General features: G+C 50.7%; 4 protein-coding genes across 4 annotated transcripts; 3 read left to right on the forward strand and 1 right to left on the reverse strand.

The window, feature by feature from the left end:
- Positions 1-1,910: 1,910 nt before the first annotated feature.
- Positions 1,911-5,616, forward strand: BDV37DRAFT_273715 (putative serine/threonine protein kinase; the record flags this gene model as incomplete). The annotated part of the gene is made up of 3 exons (XM_032085111.1): positions 1,911-2,240; positions 2,325-2,620; positions 2,682-5,616. The coding sequence occupies 3 exons, from the start codon at positions 1,911-1,913 to the stop codon at positions 5,614-5,616; spliced, it is 3,561 nt and encodes a 1,186-aa protein (XP_031938641.1).
- A 1,615-nt stretch (positions 5,617-7,231) lies between these two features.
- BDV37DRAFT_183155 (putative arabinogalactan endo-beta-1,4-galactanase A) lies at positions 7,232-9,264 on the forward strand. Its single transcript, XM_032079517.1, has 3 exons — positions 7,232-7,256; positions 7,342-7,841; positions 7,918-9,264. The coding sequence occupies exons 2-3, from the start codon at positions 7,524-7,526 to the stop codon at positions 8,641-8,643; spliced, it is 1,044 nt and encodes a 347-aa protein (XP_031938642.1). The 5' UTR covers positions 7,232-7,256; positions 7,342-7,523; the 3' UTR covers positions 8,644-9,264.
- A 1,320-nt stretch (positions 9,265-10,584) lies between these two features.
- crzA (putative C2H2 transcription factor Crz1) lies at positions 10,585-13,227 on the forward strand. The gene is made up of 2 exons (XM_032079518.1): positions 10,585-12,054; positions 12,126-13,227. Exons 1-2 carry the CDS (start codon positions 10,731-10,733, stop codon positions 13,121-13,123), a joined length of 2,322 nt encoding a protein of 773 aa, XP_031938643.1. The 5' UTR covers positions 10,585-10,730; the 3' UTR covers positions 13,124-13,227.
- A 598-nt stretch (positions 13,228-13,825) lies between these two features.
- On the reverse strand, positions 13,826-15,897 carry BDV37DRAFT_183197 (alpha-1,2-mannosyltransferase ALG11). The gene is made up of 2 exons (XM_032079519.1): positions 15,463-15,897; positions 13,826-15,398 (listed from the first exon to the last, which is right to left on the reverse strand). Exons 1-2 carry the CDS (start codon positions 15,807-15,809, stop codon positions 14,081-14,083), a joined length of 1,665 nt encoding a protein of 554 aa, XP_031938644.1. The 5' UTR covers positions 15,810-15,897; the 3' UTR covers positions 13,826-14,080.
- Between the last annotated feature and the right edge of the window lie 21 nt (positions 15,898-15,918).

Below are 15,918 nucleotides of genomic sequence, written 5' to 3' on the forward strand. Positions count from 1 at the left end.
TCAACGATCGAAAAGCGACTGTTAGGCGTTGATTGACAGCTGCCACCAACAAAGTAGCTTTTTTTTCCCCTTCAACAGCGCTGGCTCTTTTTCTCTTTTCTTCTTTTTCTCTCTTTTTCTTCTCCCTTCGCCTTTCTACCTATTTCCAAAGTCAATGTAAAAGCCAACTTACTATACAGGTAGATGGACTGATGAGAGAGGCAAAGAAATCGATAATAGGGAAATGAGGACAAGGCAGTAATTAATGTCGTACTCGTGATGAAAGAGAGTCCCTGGTACCGAGATACGACGTGCTTATCGTCGTAGATAGGTAGATGATGTAGCAGATGGGAGCCATGAATCGTTGACGATGTACGGAAAAAGGTGCCATACGTAATTAACGCTGGGTTTCGAATGAGTGCTTGGCATGGTGAGAATCCGCCACTGGAAAAATTCGCATTCTATTTTTTCCATTTCTTTTTTTTTTTCTTTTTTTTTTTTTTTTTGTTAAAACAATTCGTTCCTATAATAGTAGAAGTATTAATATTTTCTTCCCAGGAGTCAGCAGAAAGTGATCAATCAAGCCTATGAGAATCAGTAACTATCAAAGTTATATTAAGAAATTCCTTAACGCTAGGGTGGTGCCATGAGAGCCTGAGGATGGAATGACTGACTGAACTGTCCCAACCAAGTGCCAAGGATCAAACCCATCGCCGTGGCTTAAAAAAAGTTCAGATTTCTCGGCACCATACTTTACAATACAACCCAGTCAGACCCAATACCTGCCACCAACCGAACAGCCAGTAGAATCTATCTTCTTAGTGGAAAAGATTATTCAAAATTTCTGCGGAGCATCTTTATCGATAGCCGACTTACAACTTCCCCTTACTAGTAGATTAAGTTCCCCACCCAAAGAAATTTTAAGAATTAAAAAAAGAAAAGGGATTGGGAAACTATATTCTCAAACCTACAGAGTTATTTGCATCCCATAGAAACACATCGTACTAAACGGTGACAAGACACTGACTGGCAGCCATACCTTAAGTGTACAGTACATACATACATACATAGTAACATGCATTCCTCTTAATCTTGATGCCGCCCCTCCTTCGTTCGACACTTTTCCCACCTGACAAGAAACCCTCTCGCCGCAGGAGCAGCTTAATCACCCTCAACCAACATCGTCCCTCCGCCATCGTCACCCTCTGCCTCCACCATCGTGAACAACCACTTTTCCTCCCTCCCTTTTTCTTTTCTTCCTCTTTTTTTTTCCCCTTCCCCTTTTCCCTTCTTCTTCCTTCCCCACTAAAATCCTGACGACTCTCCATTTTTCAATTTTTCCTTCTCTTCCGTTTCTCGTTGTGCACTTTACAATTTATCCTTATCTATAAAGAATATTTTCCTTAATATCGTTCATTTCTCCATTGCGGACTCTTTTGAGTATACAAGAGTCATCATCGGCCGCTTCGAGTTTCTATACTTGGACAACTCCTTTCCTTCGGGCCCCTCCCCTCCGGTGCTCCACGCCGATCCGTTTGCCGTGCAGAGTAGCCGAACAGTCAACTGCATGCTGGTGCTGTAGCAGGTCTATCGCCCGGACATTTTTATACTCTCGCCCGCCAATCCCACCGTTGTTCGGCATACGGTGGTCTCGCCGGTCGACTTGCTTGGCTGTCATTACTTTTATCCCTGCTACATACTGAGAGTAATGCCGGCCCACTCGTGCGCAGCATCAGAGCTTCCCGTCGGCTCGCCCTAAATCGAGTGCTTCTATTGAGAAAGGGAATAAAATATAAGAACATTTAAATAAGGGAGGAAACGAAAGGGAGGGACGAGAGTGTCAAAAACAGGGAGTAGCGAGGGGGCCACAAAGAAGAGGATGCTCTGTTGCAACTAGAACAGAGTTGGTTCGAAGATTTGAAGACATGAAAATGACTGATCGGCCCCCTTCAGTATCCGGTCTGGAGGAACCCATTCATTACCTTGCCCGAAATGGCCAGATATCGGACAGCGCCCGCAGACAAGCCCGGGACAAGCCCCGTGAGGGTTCGGAATCGTCGCAATCGTCAACAGAGGTCGATGCGAAACAGTCCGTGACCAAACCACCAACCGCCAAACTTCCCCTCCAGAACGACCTGGCAGACGGTCAAACCGCTCTTCGTCACCCGTTCTCGCATCTCTACCATTCCTCCAGTACCTCGCGATCACCGTCCACCCGAACCTCTTCAAGTTCACTGCAAGCATTGAACGAGGATAGTGTTGTAGATGCTCGGTCGGAGCTCGGCGCGATTGGACGGGGTCCCCTTCCCCGGAGGAGCTCCCACCTAGGGCAGTCGGATTCTCAGGCTCCCGAATATCCCGTCTATCCCGATCAATCCTACGCTGTCCTCCAGTCCCAAGTCCATCCCACTTATCAGCATCCGTCTCTCCGTTCGCGGAACTCCTATCCGTCACGAATCGAGGTTCTTGGGCGATTTGCCCCGTCGCGTGCCTCTCGTACAGCAGGCAATACCCCGGCGTCCAGTCCGGGACTATTCTCTGTCCGCAGCCCTCTTCGTTCAACTTCTTCCCTTGTATCAGATGATGACGGCTGCATCAGTAGCCCTTCGCTTCATCCAACCCATCTCCAGCCGCCGAAAGAGTAAGTTCCATCTGATGCCCCCTTTTTCAGAACGTCTGTCATGGCTAACAGGTATTCACAGGACACATACCGCTGAAGTGGACAGAGATACTGTGACTGGAAATAAAGTCATCAATCAATATGAGATTCTGGAAGAGCTCGGACGCGGGGAGCATGGAAAAGTGAAATTAGGGAGACACGTGGGCACTCGCCAGAAGGTCGCCATCAAGATTGTCCAGCGGTATTCGAAACGACGCCGTCTGGGGAAGCTTGGGAATCCCGAGGACAAGGTTAAGAAGGAAGTGGCGATCCTGAAGAAGGCTCGGCACCCGAACGTGGTTAGCCTCCTAGAGGTGATCGATGATCCAAATCGGCAGAAGGTCTACATCGTCCTTGAATACGTTGAGAACGGTGAAATCATCTGGCGGCGACGAGGCTTGCGTGAAATCGTGCATGTGGATAAACGTCGACTGGAGCGCGAAAAAGCAGGCATTCCCGATTCCCCATCGTTCATGGAAGAATGTCGGCAGTATGTCCGGACTGCCCAGCATCTCCGCCGCCAACGCGAAAAGGCCCGTGAGCGACGTCAAATGCAGGCAGCACACGCTCAGGAAGGACCTATTCCCGCCTGGAGTTTAGAGCATGGAGCGGAGTCCGATGATGAAATGGGTCTCGAATTGACGGCCACTCGGACGCCTAGCGGTTCTAGGATGAATCCTGAAGACAGTCAGTCCTCTCCCAGCCAATCCTCCCATGATGCGGCCCTAGCCGCGGTGGAGGGCAGTATGTATGGGCCGTATATGGATTATCCCTTTGAAAGACGGTTTAGCACAGCGTCGAGTAGCTTTGGGTACGCACCTTCGGAACCCGAATGGACTCCCGACGACGACGATATGTCTTATGTCCCATGTTTGACCCTCGATGAAGCACGCAACGCTTTCCGGGATTCGTTGCTGGGTCTCGAGTATCTTCACTATCAGGGTATCATTCACCGTGATATAAAGCCTGCAAACCTCCTGCTCACCAGCAACTACCGTGTTAAAATATCGGACTTTGGTGTATCTTACCTAGGGCGACCCATGAGGGATGAGGACGAGGAACAAGTTGGAGAGACCGATGCAACTGAACTGGATGACGCTCGGGAACTCTCTAAAACTGTTGGAACGCCCGCTTTCTACGCTCCTGAACTGTGTTATACAGGCGAAGAATTCATTGACGCGCTTGGGTCCGCCCCGCGGATTACCGGCGCTATCGACGTTTGGTCCCTTGGCGTAACTCTTTATGGTATGATCTTTGGGCGCTTGCCATTTGTCTCCGATGATGAATACAGTATGTTCCAAACGATCGTGAAGAAGGAAGTCTTCATTCCACGCAAACGCCTGAAGCCTGTTGAGGATGACCCTGACACTGTCGGTCAATGGCCTCGTTATGAGAACAGCGGTAAGCGAATGGAAGATGAACTTGGGTACGAGGATATCGACGATGAGTTGTTTGACTTGTTGAAACGCCTTCTAACGAAGGATCCGGTGAAGAGAATCACCGTGAAAGAGATCAAACATCATCCTTGGGTCCTGGACGGCCTACCAAACCCCAGAGCGTGGGTCGAGGAGACCGACCCAGGGTATCTGAGCAAAGGTAAAAGGATTGAAGTGTCTAATGAAGAAGTTACAACGGCTGTGAGCAAAGTACCTTTTATACAACGTGTGCGGTCCAATGTTGCCAAGTGGTCCAACTACCTTACCGGGAGGTCGAAGGAGAAAGATCCTCGCAAGCGGACTTCTAGTGCGGCTCCCTCTGTCGAGTCTTCTTCCACTTCAAGCACCAACAGTTTTGGGAAGTATCTTTGGGACACTCGTCGTGCTAGTCTCCGGGAGGAAGACTTTTTACGCCCGCCCCGTTTCAGCAAGGATGGTGAGCATCCCCTTTCGCAGAGTGTCACCGCAAGCCCGGTGGGTCGGGATGAGCAAACTTGTTATTTCGAGGGAGCCCTGGTGAATTCACCCATATCGCTCGACCGGACCCCACGGCCTGAGCCACCAGAGCGTGCCGGATCTACGCTGTCCACCGCCGAATCTGCAAAGACAATAAAAGCAACCAATTTAAATACCACACCCGCGCCCCAAAGAAACGTCACCATCGCTCGTATGGAGTCATCAGGAACTACGAACGTCGGCGGCCTATTTGGCGGCGCAAGCCTTCGACTTGCCAGAGGTCTCCAGTCGGGAGAGAGGCGCTCCGATCGATCGATCTCTGAGACTGCGTCCTTGGATGGTGACCGTCACTGCGAGCCCACCTTGGCGTTGAGCGTCGCATCTGCAATTGGCCAACATTCCAATCTGCTACCAGAAGAGGACGTATCCTTATTACGGGTGGAAGGATCAAACACGATACCGTCAGGTCACCGCCGCAACCGCTCCTATCAGCTGCCTGGCAAGTCTTCTACGGAGCCTTTTCATCTCACCAAGGAAGCCTTACTACGTCAGCGACGAAGTGACATTGAACCTCCTACCAATGGACTCAAACCATGTCATCGTAGGGGAAGCGAGCCATCTACGAAGGATTGCATCAACCTACGATCCGAGGTGCAGCCCCGAGCTACGGACTCGCCTGGTGAAAATATTTTTTCCGACTCCCCGTCTGGGGGCCTGACGACATCACCTCCGTCCGCTGCCTCGTCCTCGCTCGAGGACTACACCAGTGGCATGTCTCAGAGCGCTTCTCATCCGAGTATACCGTCCGTCGCCTCAGGGGCGTCATCGCTTTCTAGTGGAGGTGAGGCTCCAGGGAAAGATGGCGTTTCAGCAATTCAAGTGCCTTCGATTCTTCGTACGGGTGAAACCGTTAAAGCACAGCAGACAAGCACGGCTCGATCCGCGGATGACGATGAGTCTCGGTATTACTGCGACGATGAAAATGAATCGGAGGACGACTCTGAGGACGAGGGCATTGTCTTTGGTAAAAAGAAGGCAACACCTCAGAAGCCAATCATACGTGGTTGCAGCCCGCCCAAGTCGTGACCTATAGCTGTCAGCGTCCATGGCTGAAACTTCTCTCGTTGATGGCCGGCTCGCAGCCGAAGAAAAGTTCCTTTGGATCTTTCTCGCTTTACCATGCCATTATTTTCGTCCCCTCGTATGGCTTTATGTCCCCTTTTTCTATTTATTTATTTTCTCTTTCTTATAACAGCTTGCAATTCTATTCTTTTGGAGCCCGGTTTCGCATGTATATCATTTTATTGTGGGTTTACCTTCTTCTTTGTGTCTGCCTTCCCTAGCCCATATGGCATAGACTGGGGAAGGCCTTTCTTGCTTCGGAATGTGCGAGACACTTATCCATTGCTTGTACATATATTTGCATTGACGGCACGTCTATATTTGGCTTTCTGTCACCTTGCCCTTGGTTCCTATATTTTTCTCCTAGTGCCGCTCTGTGGGGAGCCTACGAAAGACGCTGGGTATTCGCTTGTTCTCCTTCGATGCAATTTTTACCTGTGCCTTTTGCGTCTATATATACTTCTGTTCGGTTTGGTGCATCAGGGCTCGGGGCATTGGTGATTTTTCTTTTGTATGTAATGTCGACATGAGGAGGATACAGTGTGGGATCAGGATACACAGAGCGGTTTGTTCCTTCCGAGAACCCGCAAGACTCATGATCATGTCTTTCCTATTTTGTGTGGGTCGAATGATGGTTATGACTAGCAAACGGGGCCTCTGGAAGCCCCGAAGAGAACTTGCATTTACAACTATATCTGAAATTATGAGAAGAATACAAAGACTCACTGGTTTCGGTGGCATCATAGCTTCAAAGTTTTGACGTACCTGGACGTATTACGTCCGCAGGATTTCCTGATGGCACTAGCACCTTTGACAGTAGGACCACGTTACAGTAGACTCGGGTTTGTATCTCGGATCTGGGGTTCTATGCCTCCTTCCGCTTACATATTCTACTTAATCCTTATACAAAGTATGTCTCTACCTGCCCCAAATACTGTGATACCTTAGACTACAGCATACAGCTAACATTCGGGTGGAAGCTATATGCCGTACTCGAAGACACTTCCCGGTAGCATGGTACACCAAATGATACTAGTATGTAGGGGTCCCCAGCAAATGGACAATGTGTTCTCGAAGCCAAAATGTCGTCCCACTTGCCAACAGGGATGATGCAGAAGGTGTTGTAGGCACCACTGGACCTAAATCGAACCCTGAGTTTCTCCTCCCGACTTCCTATCTGGTATATAGCTAACTCAATAAGGCTAAGAGTACGGAGTACTCCGTAAGGAATCCTCCATAAACGCCGGGTCAGTGTTCCTTGGTAGTTGCGGGCTATTGTTTTACTTAAGCTATGGTTCATCTTCTCGGTGAAGGTCGACTGTAGATCGCTGACAGATGTGAAACAGCCATCCGAGCCGGGCCGACATTGCATTTCTTTCGGCTTTATCTTTCTTGTACAGTTCCCCGGGAGAGAACCGTGGATAGACTAGGAAGTGCAGATTCGGAATTCTTATTTAGAATTCGCAGTTTTGCTCGTACATGAAGAGCATCGTTCATTGCGCAGTGGAATGAATCCATTTCAAGTCAGGGTCTAGCATGGTGGAGCCCTAATTGGTATCTCAGACGGAACACCGGACACAGTCCATCCACCAATGATATAGTTCGTAAGAGTTCCTGTGGACAATTGTTCCGTGTCCAAGGGAGAACGGATCCCGTTTGTCGTTCTATATTGATTAATTGCAAGTTCAGGCCATGAGGGGATACTGTCCTTAATGAAGTAGTTCCTCCGCGTGCGTCATGAGAGCGCTTGGATGCGCCCAACTATTTAACTCCAGTCATATTATCCTAGTCGAGTTCTTTTTCTTCAAGCAGCAGACGGGCCTTTTTCTTTTCCCCTTCAGTCACTTAGTTGGGACTTGTCAGCAGCTATAATGCTCTTCTCCTACCTTCTTGCGACTCTGCCTCTTCTGGCCAACGCCGCCCTCACCTACCGCGGCGCCGATATCTCTTCCGTCTTCATCGAAGAGACGGCCGGCGTTGCCTACAAGAACTTGGCCGGGGAGACCCAGGCTCTGGAAGCTATCTTGACCGATAATGGGGTCAATTCTATCCGCCAGCGTGTGTGGGTGAAAAACGGCGACTATGACCTGACCTACAATGTCAACCTCGCGAAGCGGGTTGCAGCTACTGGCGCCAGCATCTACCTAGATCTCCATTACAGCGATGATTGGGCGGATCCGAAGCATCAGGTATTGCCCTTCTCCTTCCAACTGTGCTCTTGACGTACTGTAACTCCATGGTGATAGACTGACAAAAGGTTATTAGACCACCCCGGGAGGCTGGTCCACCGACGACATCAACACGCTGGCCGACCAGATCTACCAATACACGTTGAGCGTGTGCAACACCTTCGCGGAGGAGGATATCAAGGTGGAGATCGTGTCCATCGGCAACGAGATCACGTCGGGGCTTCTGTGGCCGCTGGGCCAAACCCCCAACTACGAGAACATCGCACGGCTGCTGCACTCCGGCGCCTGGGGCGTGAAGGACTCCACGCTGGCGACGAAGCCCAAGATCCTGATTCACCTCGACAACGGCTGGGATTGGGAGCAACAGAAGTACTTCTACGACACCACGCTCGGCACCGGCCTGCTCACGTCCGACGATTTCGACATGATCGGCGTGTCCTACTATCCCTTCTACAGCGAAAAGGCCACCCTTGCCGCACTGAAGACCAGCCTGACGAACATCCAGTCCACCTACAGCAAGGAGGTTGCCGTGGTCGAAACCAACTGGCCCGTCAAGTGCTCCAGCCCCGAGTTCGCTTTCCCTTCCGACCTCACGGACATCCCTTTCTCGGTGGACGGCCAGGTCACCTTCCTGCAACGCTTGTCGGACACCCTGTCGGCTACTAATGCCGCCGGTTTCTTCTACTGGGAGCCGGCCTGGACCAAGAACGCGGGATTGGGATCCAGCTGCGAGGACAATCTGTTGGTCGATTATAACACCAACCAGGTGCGCAGCAGTGTGAAGGCGTTTGGACAGGTCTGATTTAGTACCTTTTCGGAGGGGTTCCCTTCCCTGTACCAAAACTTAATTTCCAATGCGTCCGTGCATGGATGTATGTACATACATATCGTATAATTATAGAACGGTAACCTTGAGGTTGTTGGAATTAACTCAATAATAGATTGATGCCATCATTCGACGGAAAAAAGAAAGAACCGACAAAGGATAAAAAAGGATACCTGCCCACCAGGTGGGGGTGGAGGAGAGAAGAACGAGAAAGGTAGCACCAGCGGTGGCTGTGCAAGAAGGCGGATTGTGGTTGAGTTCCACTTGAGAAATCCCATCAGGCCATCCCAATCACTAGCCTCGTTCCCGGGAGGCTCAAAGCGAAATGAAGAAGCGAAAGGGGGTGGGCAAGCGCAATCGGTGAGAGTCTGGGAGTCCGTCAGGCTGACTTTCTATCCCGGATATCGCAGTGATAGTCGCGGTTAAATCCAATCATCGACGTTCCTTGCAGTTAGGCATAACTCTAGTTGAGAAATTGTGGGGAGGCCCATCAGAGAAACGAGATATAGTAGTAGTCATTGATAGTGGTGGGGATCCACCGCTGAGTAGACGAGTTCATTAAATCTACCCCGTGCTTAGTCGTTTATTTCGCGCACAATGATTTATGATTTTTTTTCTTTGTTTGGAGCTGTGTTGCCTGCATTAATGTTGCTTTTATGAAGCAGAGAATCCATAGTTAGCTATGCTCATGAAATTAGGGCTCATGGTGGTCTGTATTGTCGGTATGGACAATACAGACGGTACTAATGACATATGATGGATCGAAATGATGTATTCTTGCCATGTTGTCGTCAGGCACCGTCATATGCTCAGATTCTGGACGAATGGGATGCCGTTGATTGTCCTGCAAGTCTTCGCTTCCAGTAGTTCTGCAGTGCTTGTTTGTGATCCGTACTGCAGATACACTGCGGTATAATACTGATCTTCCCTGCCTAACCACCACCTCGAAGAGATCGCTGTCTCTCTCTCGGTTTCATGGCTACCTAATGATTTTTAGGCTTAAGGAACAGACAAAGGACCTAACAAATGTATCTCCTGTCAGAGAGCATGGATATCTGTATGTATAAATATGTACGTACATACCGTACCGCCAACTCAGAGCCCGCAGTTCTTAGTCTTGGGTGGAGCATCAACCCGGCCGAATACAACACTGTGAGTGTTTGTTTCGTATTCTAGAATAATTCCTCCTCTTGCTTTTACCAACCAGATCCACCGAATATGGTAAGAAACTTGGTAGGCAGTGACATTGAAGGTTCAGAGACTATTATTAGATTCCCATCGAGAAGAGATATGAGTGAGGGAATAATTGTCAACACCACCTTTAAATCCAACCTCACGTGCATGGCGAGTGGTTCAGGCAGCAAGGCCGCCCAAGTATGGCTTGCTGGACCCAGAAAGGGAAATTATCTGGAAAGGAAGAAAACATGAATTTTCTTGATCAGGGGATCTTCGATCCTTTTTAAATTCATCGATCGTCTTCTGTTTCCACCACGACAACTATTACTATTACTTACTACTACTATTGCCTCCACCAGTGACTGGGTTGGGATCCCCTTTAATATTACGGAGAGGCTCTTCAACAAACTACTTAGCGGGGAATTGACGGCCCCCATTTTCTTATTGCAGGGTACCTTTTCTTACATACATCCATACATAATAAATAACATACTTAAACTCCCTTGTGGGAGAGCGAGAATGTGAAACATTCCCCCAGACCGACTTGACTTCCACTCCCACGAGGCTGATTCGCAAGGTGCACTCCCACAGTTGATCGACTGCCCCCTATCGCTCCTTACTTGTCCACCTTCCTGTCAGCGTTTCGCCCGTTCTTATATACTAAATCGTCTCGTTTTTCCCCATGTGCGCCTGAAATTGGCCATTCATCTGCCTTATCGCTCCAACAATTACTGTTCCCTCCACCATCACCGCCCCTCTCTTCCGCCCGTCATCGACGCGAATCCCCGCTTTGAGTGATCGAGCGATCATTCCATTGCTTCCACAGCGTCTTCTGCGCCCTCAGCCTTGCTTCGCGTGGGATCTATTCTGGGATACCTCGATTCGCGATGGCTTCCCAGGACACGCTCCGGGATGCAGGGCAATCGACTGCGGACGTTAAAAACCGCAGTGTGAGCCCCTCAGCCCATCCGCAGCACCAATACAACAACGCTTCGCCCGGCTTAACTCTAGATCCTTCCTTCGCTGTTTCAGCTTTCCAAACCTCTGCATCGTTTAATGCCAACCCGAATCCAAATTCACCGGGCGCCGAGTCCTACAGCTATACCGCGGGCGGCTACCTCTCCCCGACCAGCGCGCAAACACTGGGCCCGCCCGATCAAGCCTTCTCTCACAGCCTCCAACTCCAGTCCTTCGATCCAGGGCTGGTCAACCAGCTCGACCCTTCATCGGGGCTTCCGATGCAACCACAGCTTCAGCAACATCAACAGCCGCATGAGGAAAACTTCTCCACCCTCCTGAACTCAAACCCGACCGACTTCGATTTCTCTCTGTACCCGAACCATAGTCCCAACAGCACGACCGCCTCCGAATACGATTCCTCGCTGATGCTTGACACGCAGATGCAGCGACAAGTCAACCAGGCCGTCAACCCGGCCGATCTGGTCGGTCAAATGCCCTCCCCTCACACCGTCGCCTCTCCACAGATGTCCCCGCAGGACCAGCAGCCTCATCATTCATCTCCAGGCCCTATGTCTCCCCCAGGCTCAACGCCAGGGGCATACTATACCCCACAGCACTCCCGCCATACGTCGTTGGATCCAGCCAGTGCTGCATACCTGACAGGCAATGCGCCTCCGGACTGGCAGAGCATGATGGGTAATGCCGCCTTTCAGGGCCATCGGCGTGCCCCCTCTGAGGTGTCCGAGGTGTCATCCGCTGCGCCCTCTCCGTACATGTCACAGCATGAGTCCTTTGACGGGGTAGATAATAACCCCTCTCCGCTTTTGGCGCCTCAGAATGACCCGGGACTTTACGACAGCTCGCTGGGGATCGAATCCTTCACACTGTCGGAACAGCAGCAACAGCAACAGCAACAGCAGCACCATCAGGGCATTAGTCCAGTCCATAGCCCGTACATTTCTCCGCAGCTGATGCCCCAGCAGGGGAACGATATGATCCCTAACATGCCATATATCTCCGCTCCCGCCGGGAACCGATACTCATGTCCTCCCACGGATATCTATGGCAACGGAACGGAAGGCGTTCCTAATATGCCTCAGGGAACCGCTGTCATTGGGGATATTGGTCAGGCGTCACAGATGGCGCCACCATCCATTAACGTGGAGTTCGCGCCGCCTGCTAAAAACCCGATCTTTCCATCAACCAAGCCATCGGCAGATTTAGATTCGTTGAGTCCGCCTCCGTCCATGCGTAAGAGCCAATCCCTGTGTCCTTGCCATCGATCTGAGCGTTCTTTATCACATGCTAATCTAATAATACAGGCCGCATGCGTAGCAAATCTGATCCGTACGCCCATCCCGCTTCTCGCTCACGATCCCCGGTGTCAATAGCGAGTAGCCTGGAGCCTTTGGCCGCGTCATCCCCACGGTCGTTGTCGCCGTTTGACTCGACAGGCCGCCAGCCACACAGTAACCCATCGTCCCGGGATCCTTCGCCCTCGCGGTCTCGTCGTCTGTCTACGTCATCTATTGACAACCGCAATTATATTTTGGGTCTCGCGGACCCTCAGCGGCCCAGCGCAAGCCCTAATGATTCCAAGCGTGTTCAGAAACACCCTGCTACATTCCAATGCCATCTTTGTCCCAAACGCTTCACCAGAGCCTACAATCTCCGGTCCCATTTGCGAACTCATACGGATGAAAGGCCATTTGTCTGCACCGTCTGTGGGAAGGCATTCGCTCGTCAACACGATCGTAAAAGACATGAAGGCCTGCATTCCGGAGAGAAGAAGTTTGTCTGCCGTGGCGATCTATCACGGGGCGGGCAGTGGGGATGCGGTCGCCGATTTGCCCGTGCAGATGCCTTGGGCCGCCATTTCCGATCGGAGGCGGGCCGAATCTGTATCAAACCACTCCTAGATGAAGAATCTCAAGAGCGAGAGCGCTCGCTCATGGATCAACAGCATCAGCAGCATGCGGGCCACTTACAGCCGGTCCCGCAGCCGCTCATGGTGCCGGGCATGGATGGTCAACATGCCAACGGTTTTGTTCTCCCAGCCGCGCTGCTGGCACAATACCCAGCCTTGCAGAACTTGCAGTGGGATCAGATAACTGCGGCGGCAGAAGATCCTAGTGACATCGGAGGTCGTAGTAGTTTTGACGCCAGTTCCGGCGGCGAGTTTGGCTTCGAGGATGATGAGTCAAACCTCAGCAGTGTCTCCGGCATGAGTGGGTACGGAAGTCCCCAGGACAATCTTTACGTGATGAACAATCAGAATCAAATGCTGAACATCAACCCTGGAGACTCGGGGTATGCCTAACCATGAGTGGTGACTTGTTCGACTGACCTTTCCCTGGTCTCCTTTCACCTTTCTCTTCTTTTCCTATTCTCCAATTCAACGCCCCCTTTTATCATCATCTACACCCCTTTTATTATTATTATTTTTTTTTTTTTTTTCATTCTCGAAAGTTGGCATTGAGCCAATCATTTGCAGGTTACCATGGATTTTAGTCAAACATAGAGGGTTCTACTTTTTGGCGTTGAGATACCAGGTGGAAACCAGATGACGGCGATTAAACTTTCGTTGATATACCGAAGTACCGGATGCATTTTGCATGCTCTCTCTCGCTTTTGTTTTAGGCTTTTTTTTTCTTACTTTCCTTGCGTCTTCTATTTTCCTACATCTTGCTTTTGATTCGATTCCCCCTAGTCCGCAAGGGTTGCGGACCGTCATTATTATGTGTTTACGATGAGTCTTCATACCCATGGAAATACTCCATCTGTTTCGTGTGCGGGATATCCTCGAGTGGATGCGTGTTTGGGCTGTTACGTCTATTACCTATTGTGTCCGTGGTTTTTGTTCTGGAATATATTTCTGTTTTGCTCATAGAAGTGTGGTTGCCATCTATGTTAGGTCAACGTAAATCTGTTTGCTGACATTGAAAGATACGGGTTCCTTGTGCATACCGCATCGGTTGGATTTAGGGCAATGAGTGCTCTGGGTGAGGTCGATATTGGTGGGACAGCTTGGCATCAGGGAATAGCATAACAAGATACAGGTTCCTTCAAAACTCAGAGTGTGACAGTACTCTGTTGTTAGAGCCGGGAAGAAAAACCAGTGAAAGAGTATAGATATAGGAGATGCGCTGCTAATGAACAAAACCGCAATGACCACAGCCAACTCTTACATACACACTTATCCGCTGAGTCTAGGAGTTTCTAAGAATACAAAACATTTGATATCCCTGGATATCACAGGCCGACAAAAATCTGCAAATCACCGACCTTGCAGTTGGACGAGTTTCCCTATCTCGTTGATCCATTTGAGGGAGAATTCCTCCTCGGTAAAGCGCAGGGCAGATTTCCTTGCACGCAAGCGCATCGCCACCTTTTCCTGCTCCGGTAGAGCCAGTGCGGCCTCGAACGCAGCGGCGAACTCGTCTTCCGTTGAGGCGCGGAAGCCTGTCGCACCATCACCCAGATCAACGACAATATCCTCGCGAGGGCCACCAGAGTCATGTACCACGCTGATGAGTCCAGCGGCTTGGTATTCCACAACGCAGATGCCGAAGTGCTCGTTCCACATTCCGTTGACGCCGACCGATGCTGTACCGAGGTGGGAGAGAATGGCGGGCCAGCTGGCGTCACATATGAAAGTGGTATGATCGCGGATGCGGAGTTCATGCGCTAGCAGCCGGAGATTGTAGATGTGGGTTTCATCGGGACTGGCATGTCGAACAGAGCCAATGAGAACCAATTTGGGCTGTGGTAGCGACGCCGAGGTAGGATTCTTGCTGCGCTCCTGAAGGAAGCGCGCGAACGAGCGCAACACTAACGGGTGGTTCTTTTCAGGCCGAAACTGCGCAATGTACAGGATGGTGGGCTCCCTGTTTTTCTCGCTCTCTGCGTTTACTGTAATAGCCGATTGAAGCTCTGATACGGCCGTAGGTGGGAATACAACGGTTGGCTCCTTGTGAGTTTGCTCCCGCCGAGACGGGCCCCAAATGGTGCGAATATGCGCAGATGTCCAGGAGGAATTGCACATCACGACGTCCACATGGCCCCCCACCCAGCCGTAGAGACGGGCGAAAGCAAGCCAGTACTTTCGCTTGATCTGTCCCTTCAGTCCCTTTCCGGCACCTGAGTTAACTCCTTTCACGCCGGTCGTATCATCTAACGACTGGAGCATATCCGTGGATATCGTAGGATAATGCACATAAGCACCAGTTGGGACGGACGGGAAAAGCATCTTGCAGAAGGCCAGTGTGAAAGCATAGCCCATGGTATCGACAAACATGTCTGGAACTAAAAGATTGAATGCATCGTAGGCGACAATCAGAGATCCCAAAGACTGACCCAGCAGAGTCATGTAAGGATACATGCTGCTGACGACATATTTACGGGTAGTAAGGTATAGTAGGACCACGGTCGGAGAGTGGAGCTGAATGTTGAACCGATTCTGGACTCTCTCCAGCATGGCAGTTTTGTTGACTTCGTGATCTCCTGTATATATGGCGCAAATCGCTTTGGGCCAGCGCTTCTGCGTTGCCCTCACAGCTTCCCAAAGGACACGTTCTCCTCCGCCTCCAGCATTGCTAGAACGATATGTCAGCTGCGTCCATAACGGTATGCATACATCTGGCGAGGCAGTAACCATACCAAAATGGATGAAAGAACCCTATAATCCCGTCCCAGTCATCACTCTCTTGGGCCTTGTTATTGCCAGGTGTACCTGAACCGGAACTAGATGAGTCAAGCTTCTCCCAATCCTCATCCTCTCCCTGCGCCCCAGAAGACGATCTGCTTCGCTTATATGAGGCCTCCTCATCTTCAGCCCGGACCCGCGAGAGAAGATACTCCCTACGAGACCTTGTTCTTTTTTGGATAACCCATCCGACACCACGAAGGACGAAGCGGAGGATCGCCAGGGGAAGTCGGGGCAGCAGGACGCAGGCTGCGAGGAGCGCAAGGACGGTGATCGCCGTCTTCAATAGAAACAGCATCATGGCTAGCGAGAGACAACGAACATAACTATTGTATCATCCGTACGTTGGGCGGCGCGCAGGTACTACTGTAAGGAGCTGTGGAACAAACAGCTGGCGATTATTTGGTAGT

Source organism: Aspergillus pseudonomiae (genome assembly GCF_009193645.1).
Source record: "Aspergillus pseudonomiae strain CBS 119388 unplaced genomic scaffold BDV37scaffold_65, whole genome shotgun sequence".
Lineage (NCBI taxonomy): Eukaryota > Fungi > Ascomycota > Eurotiomycetes > Eurotiales > Aspergillaceae > Aspergillus > Aspergillus pseudonomiae.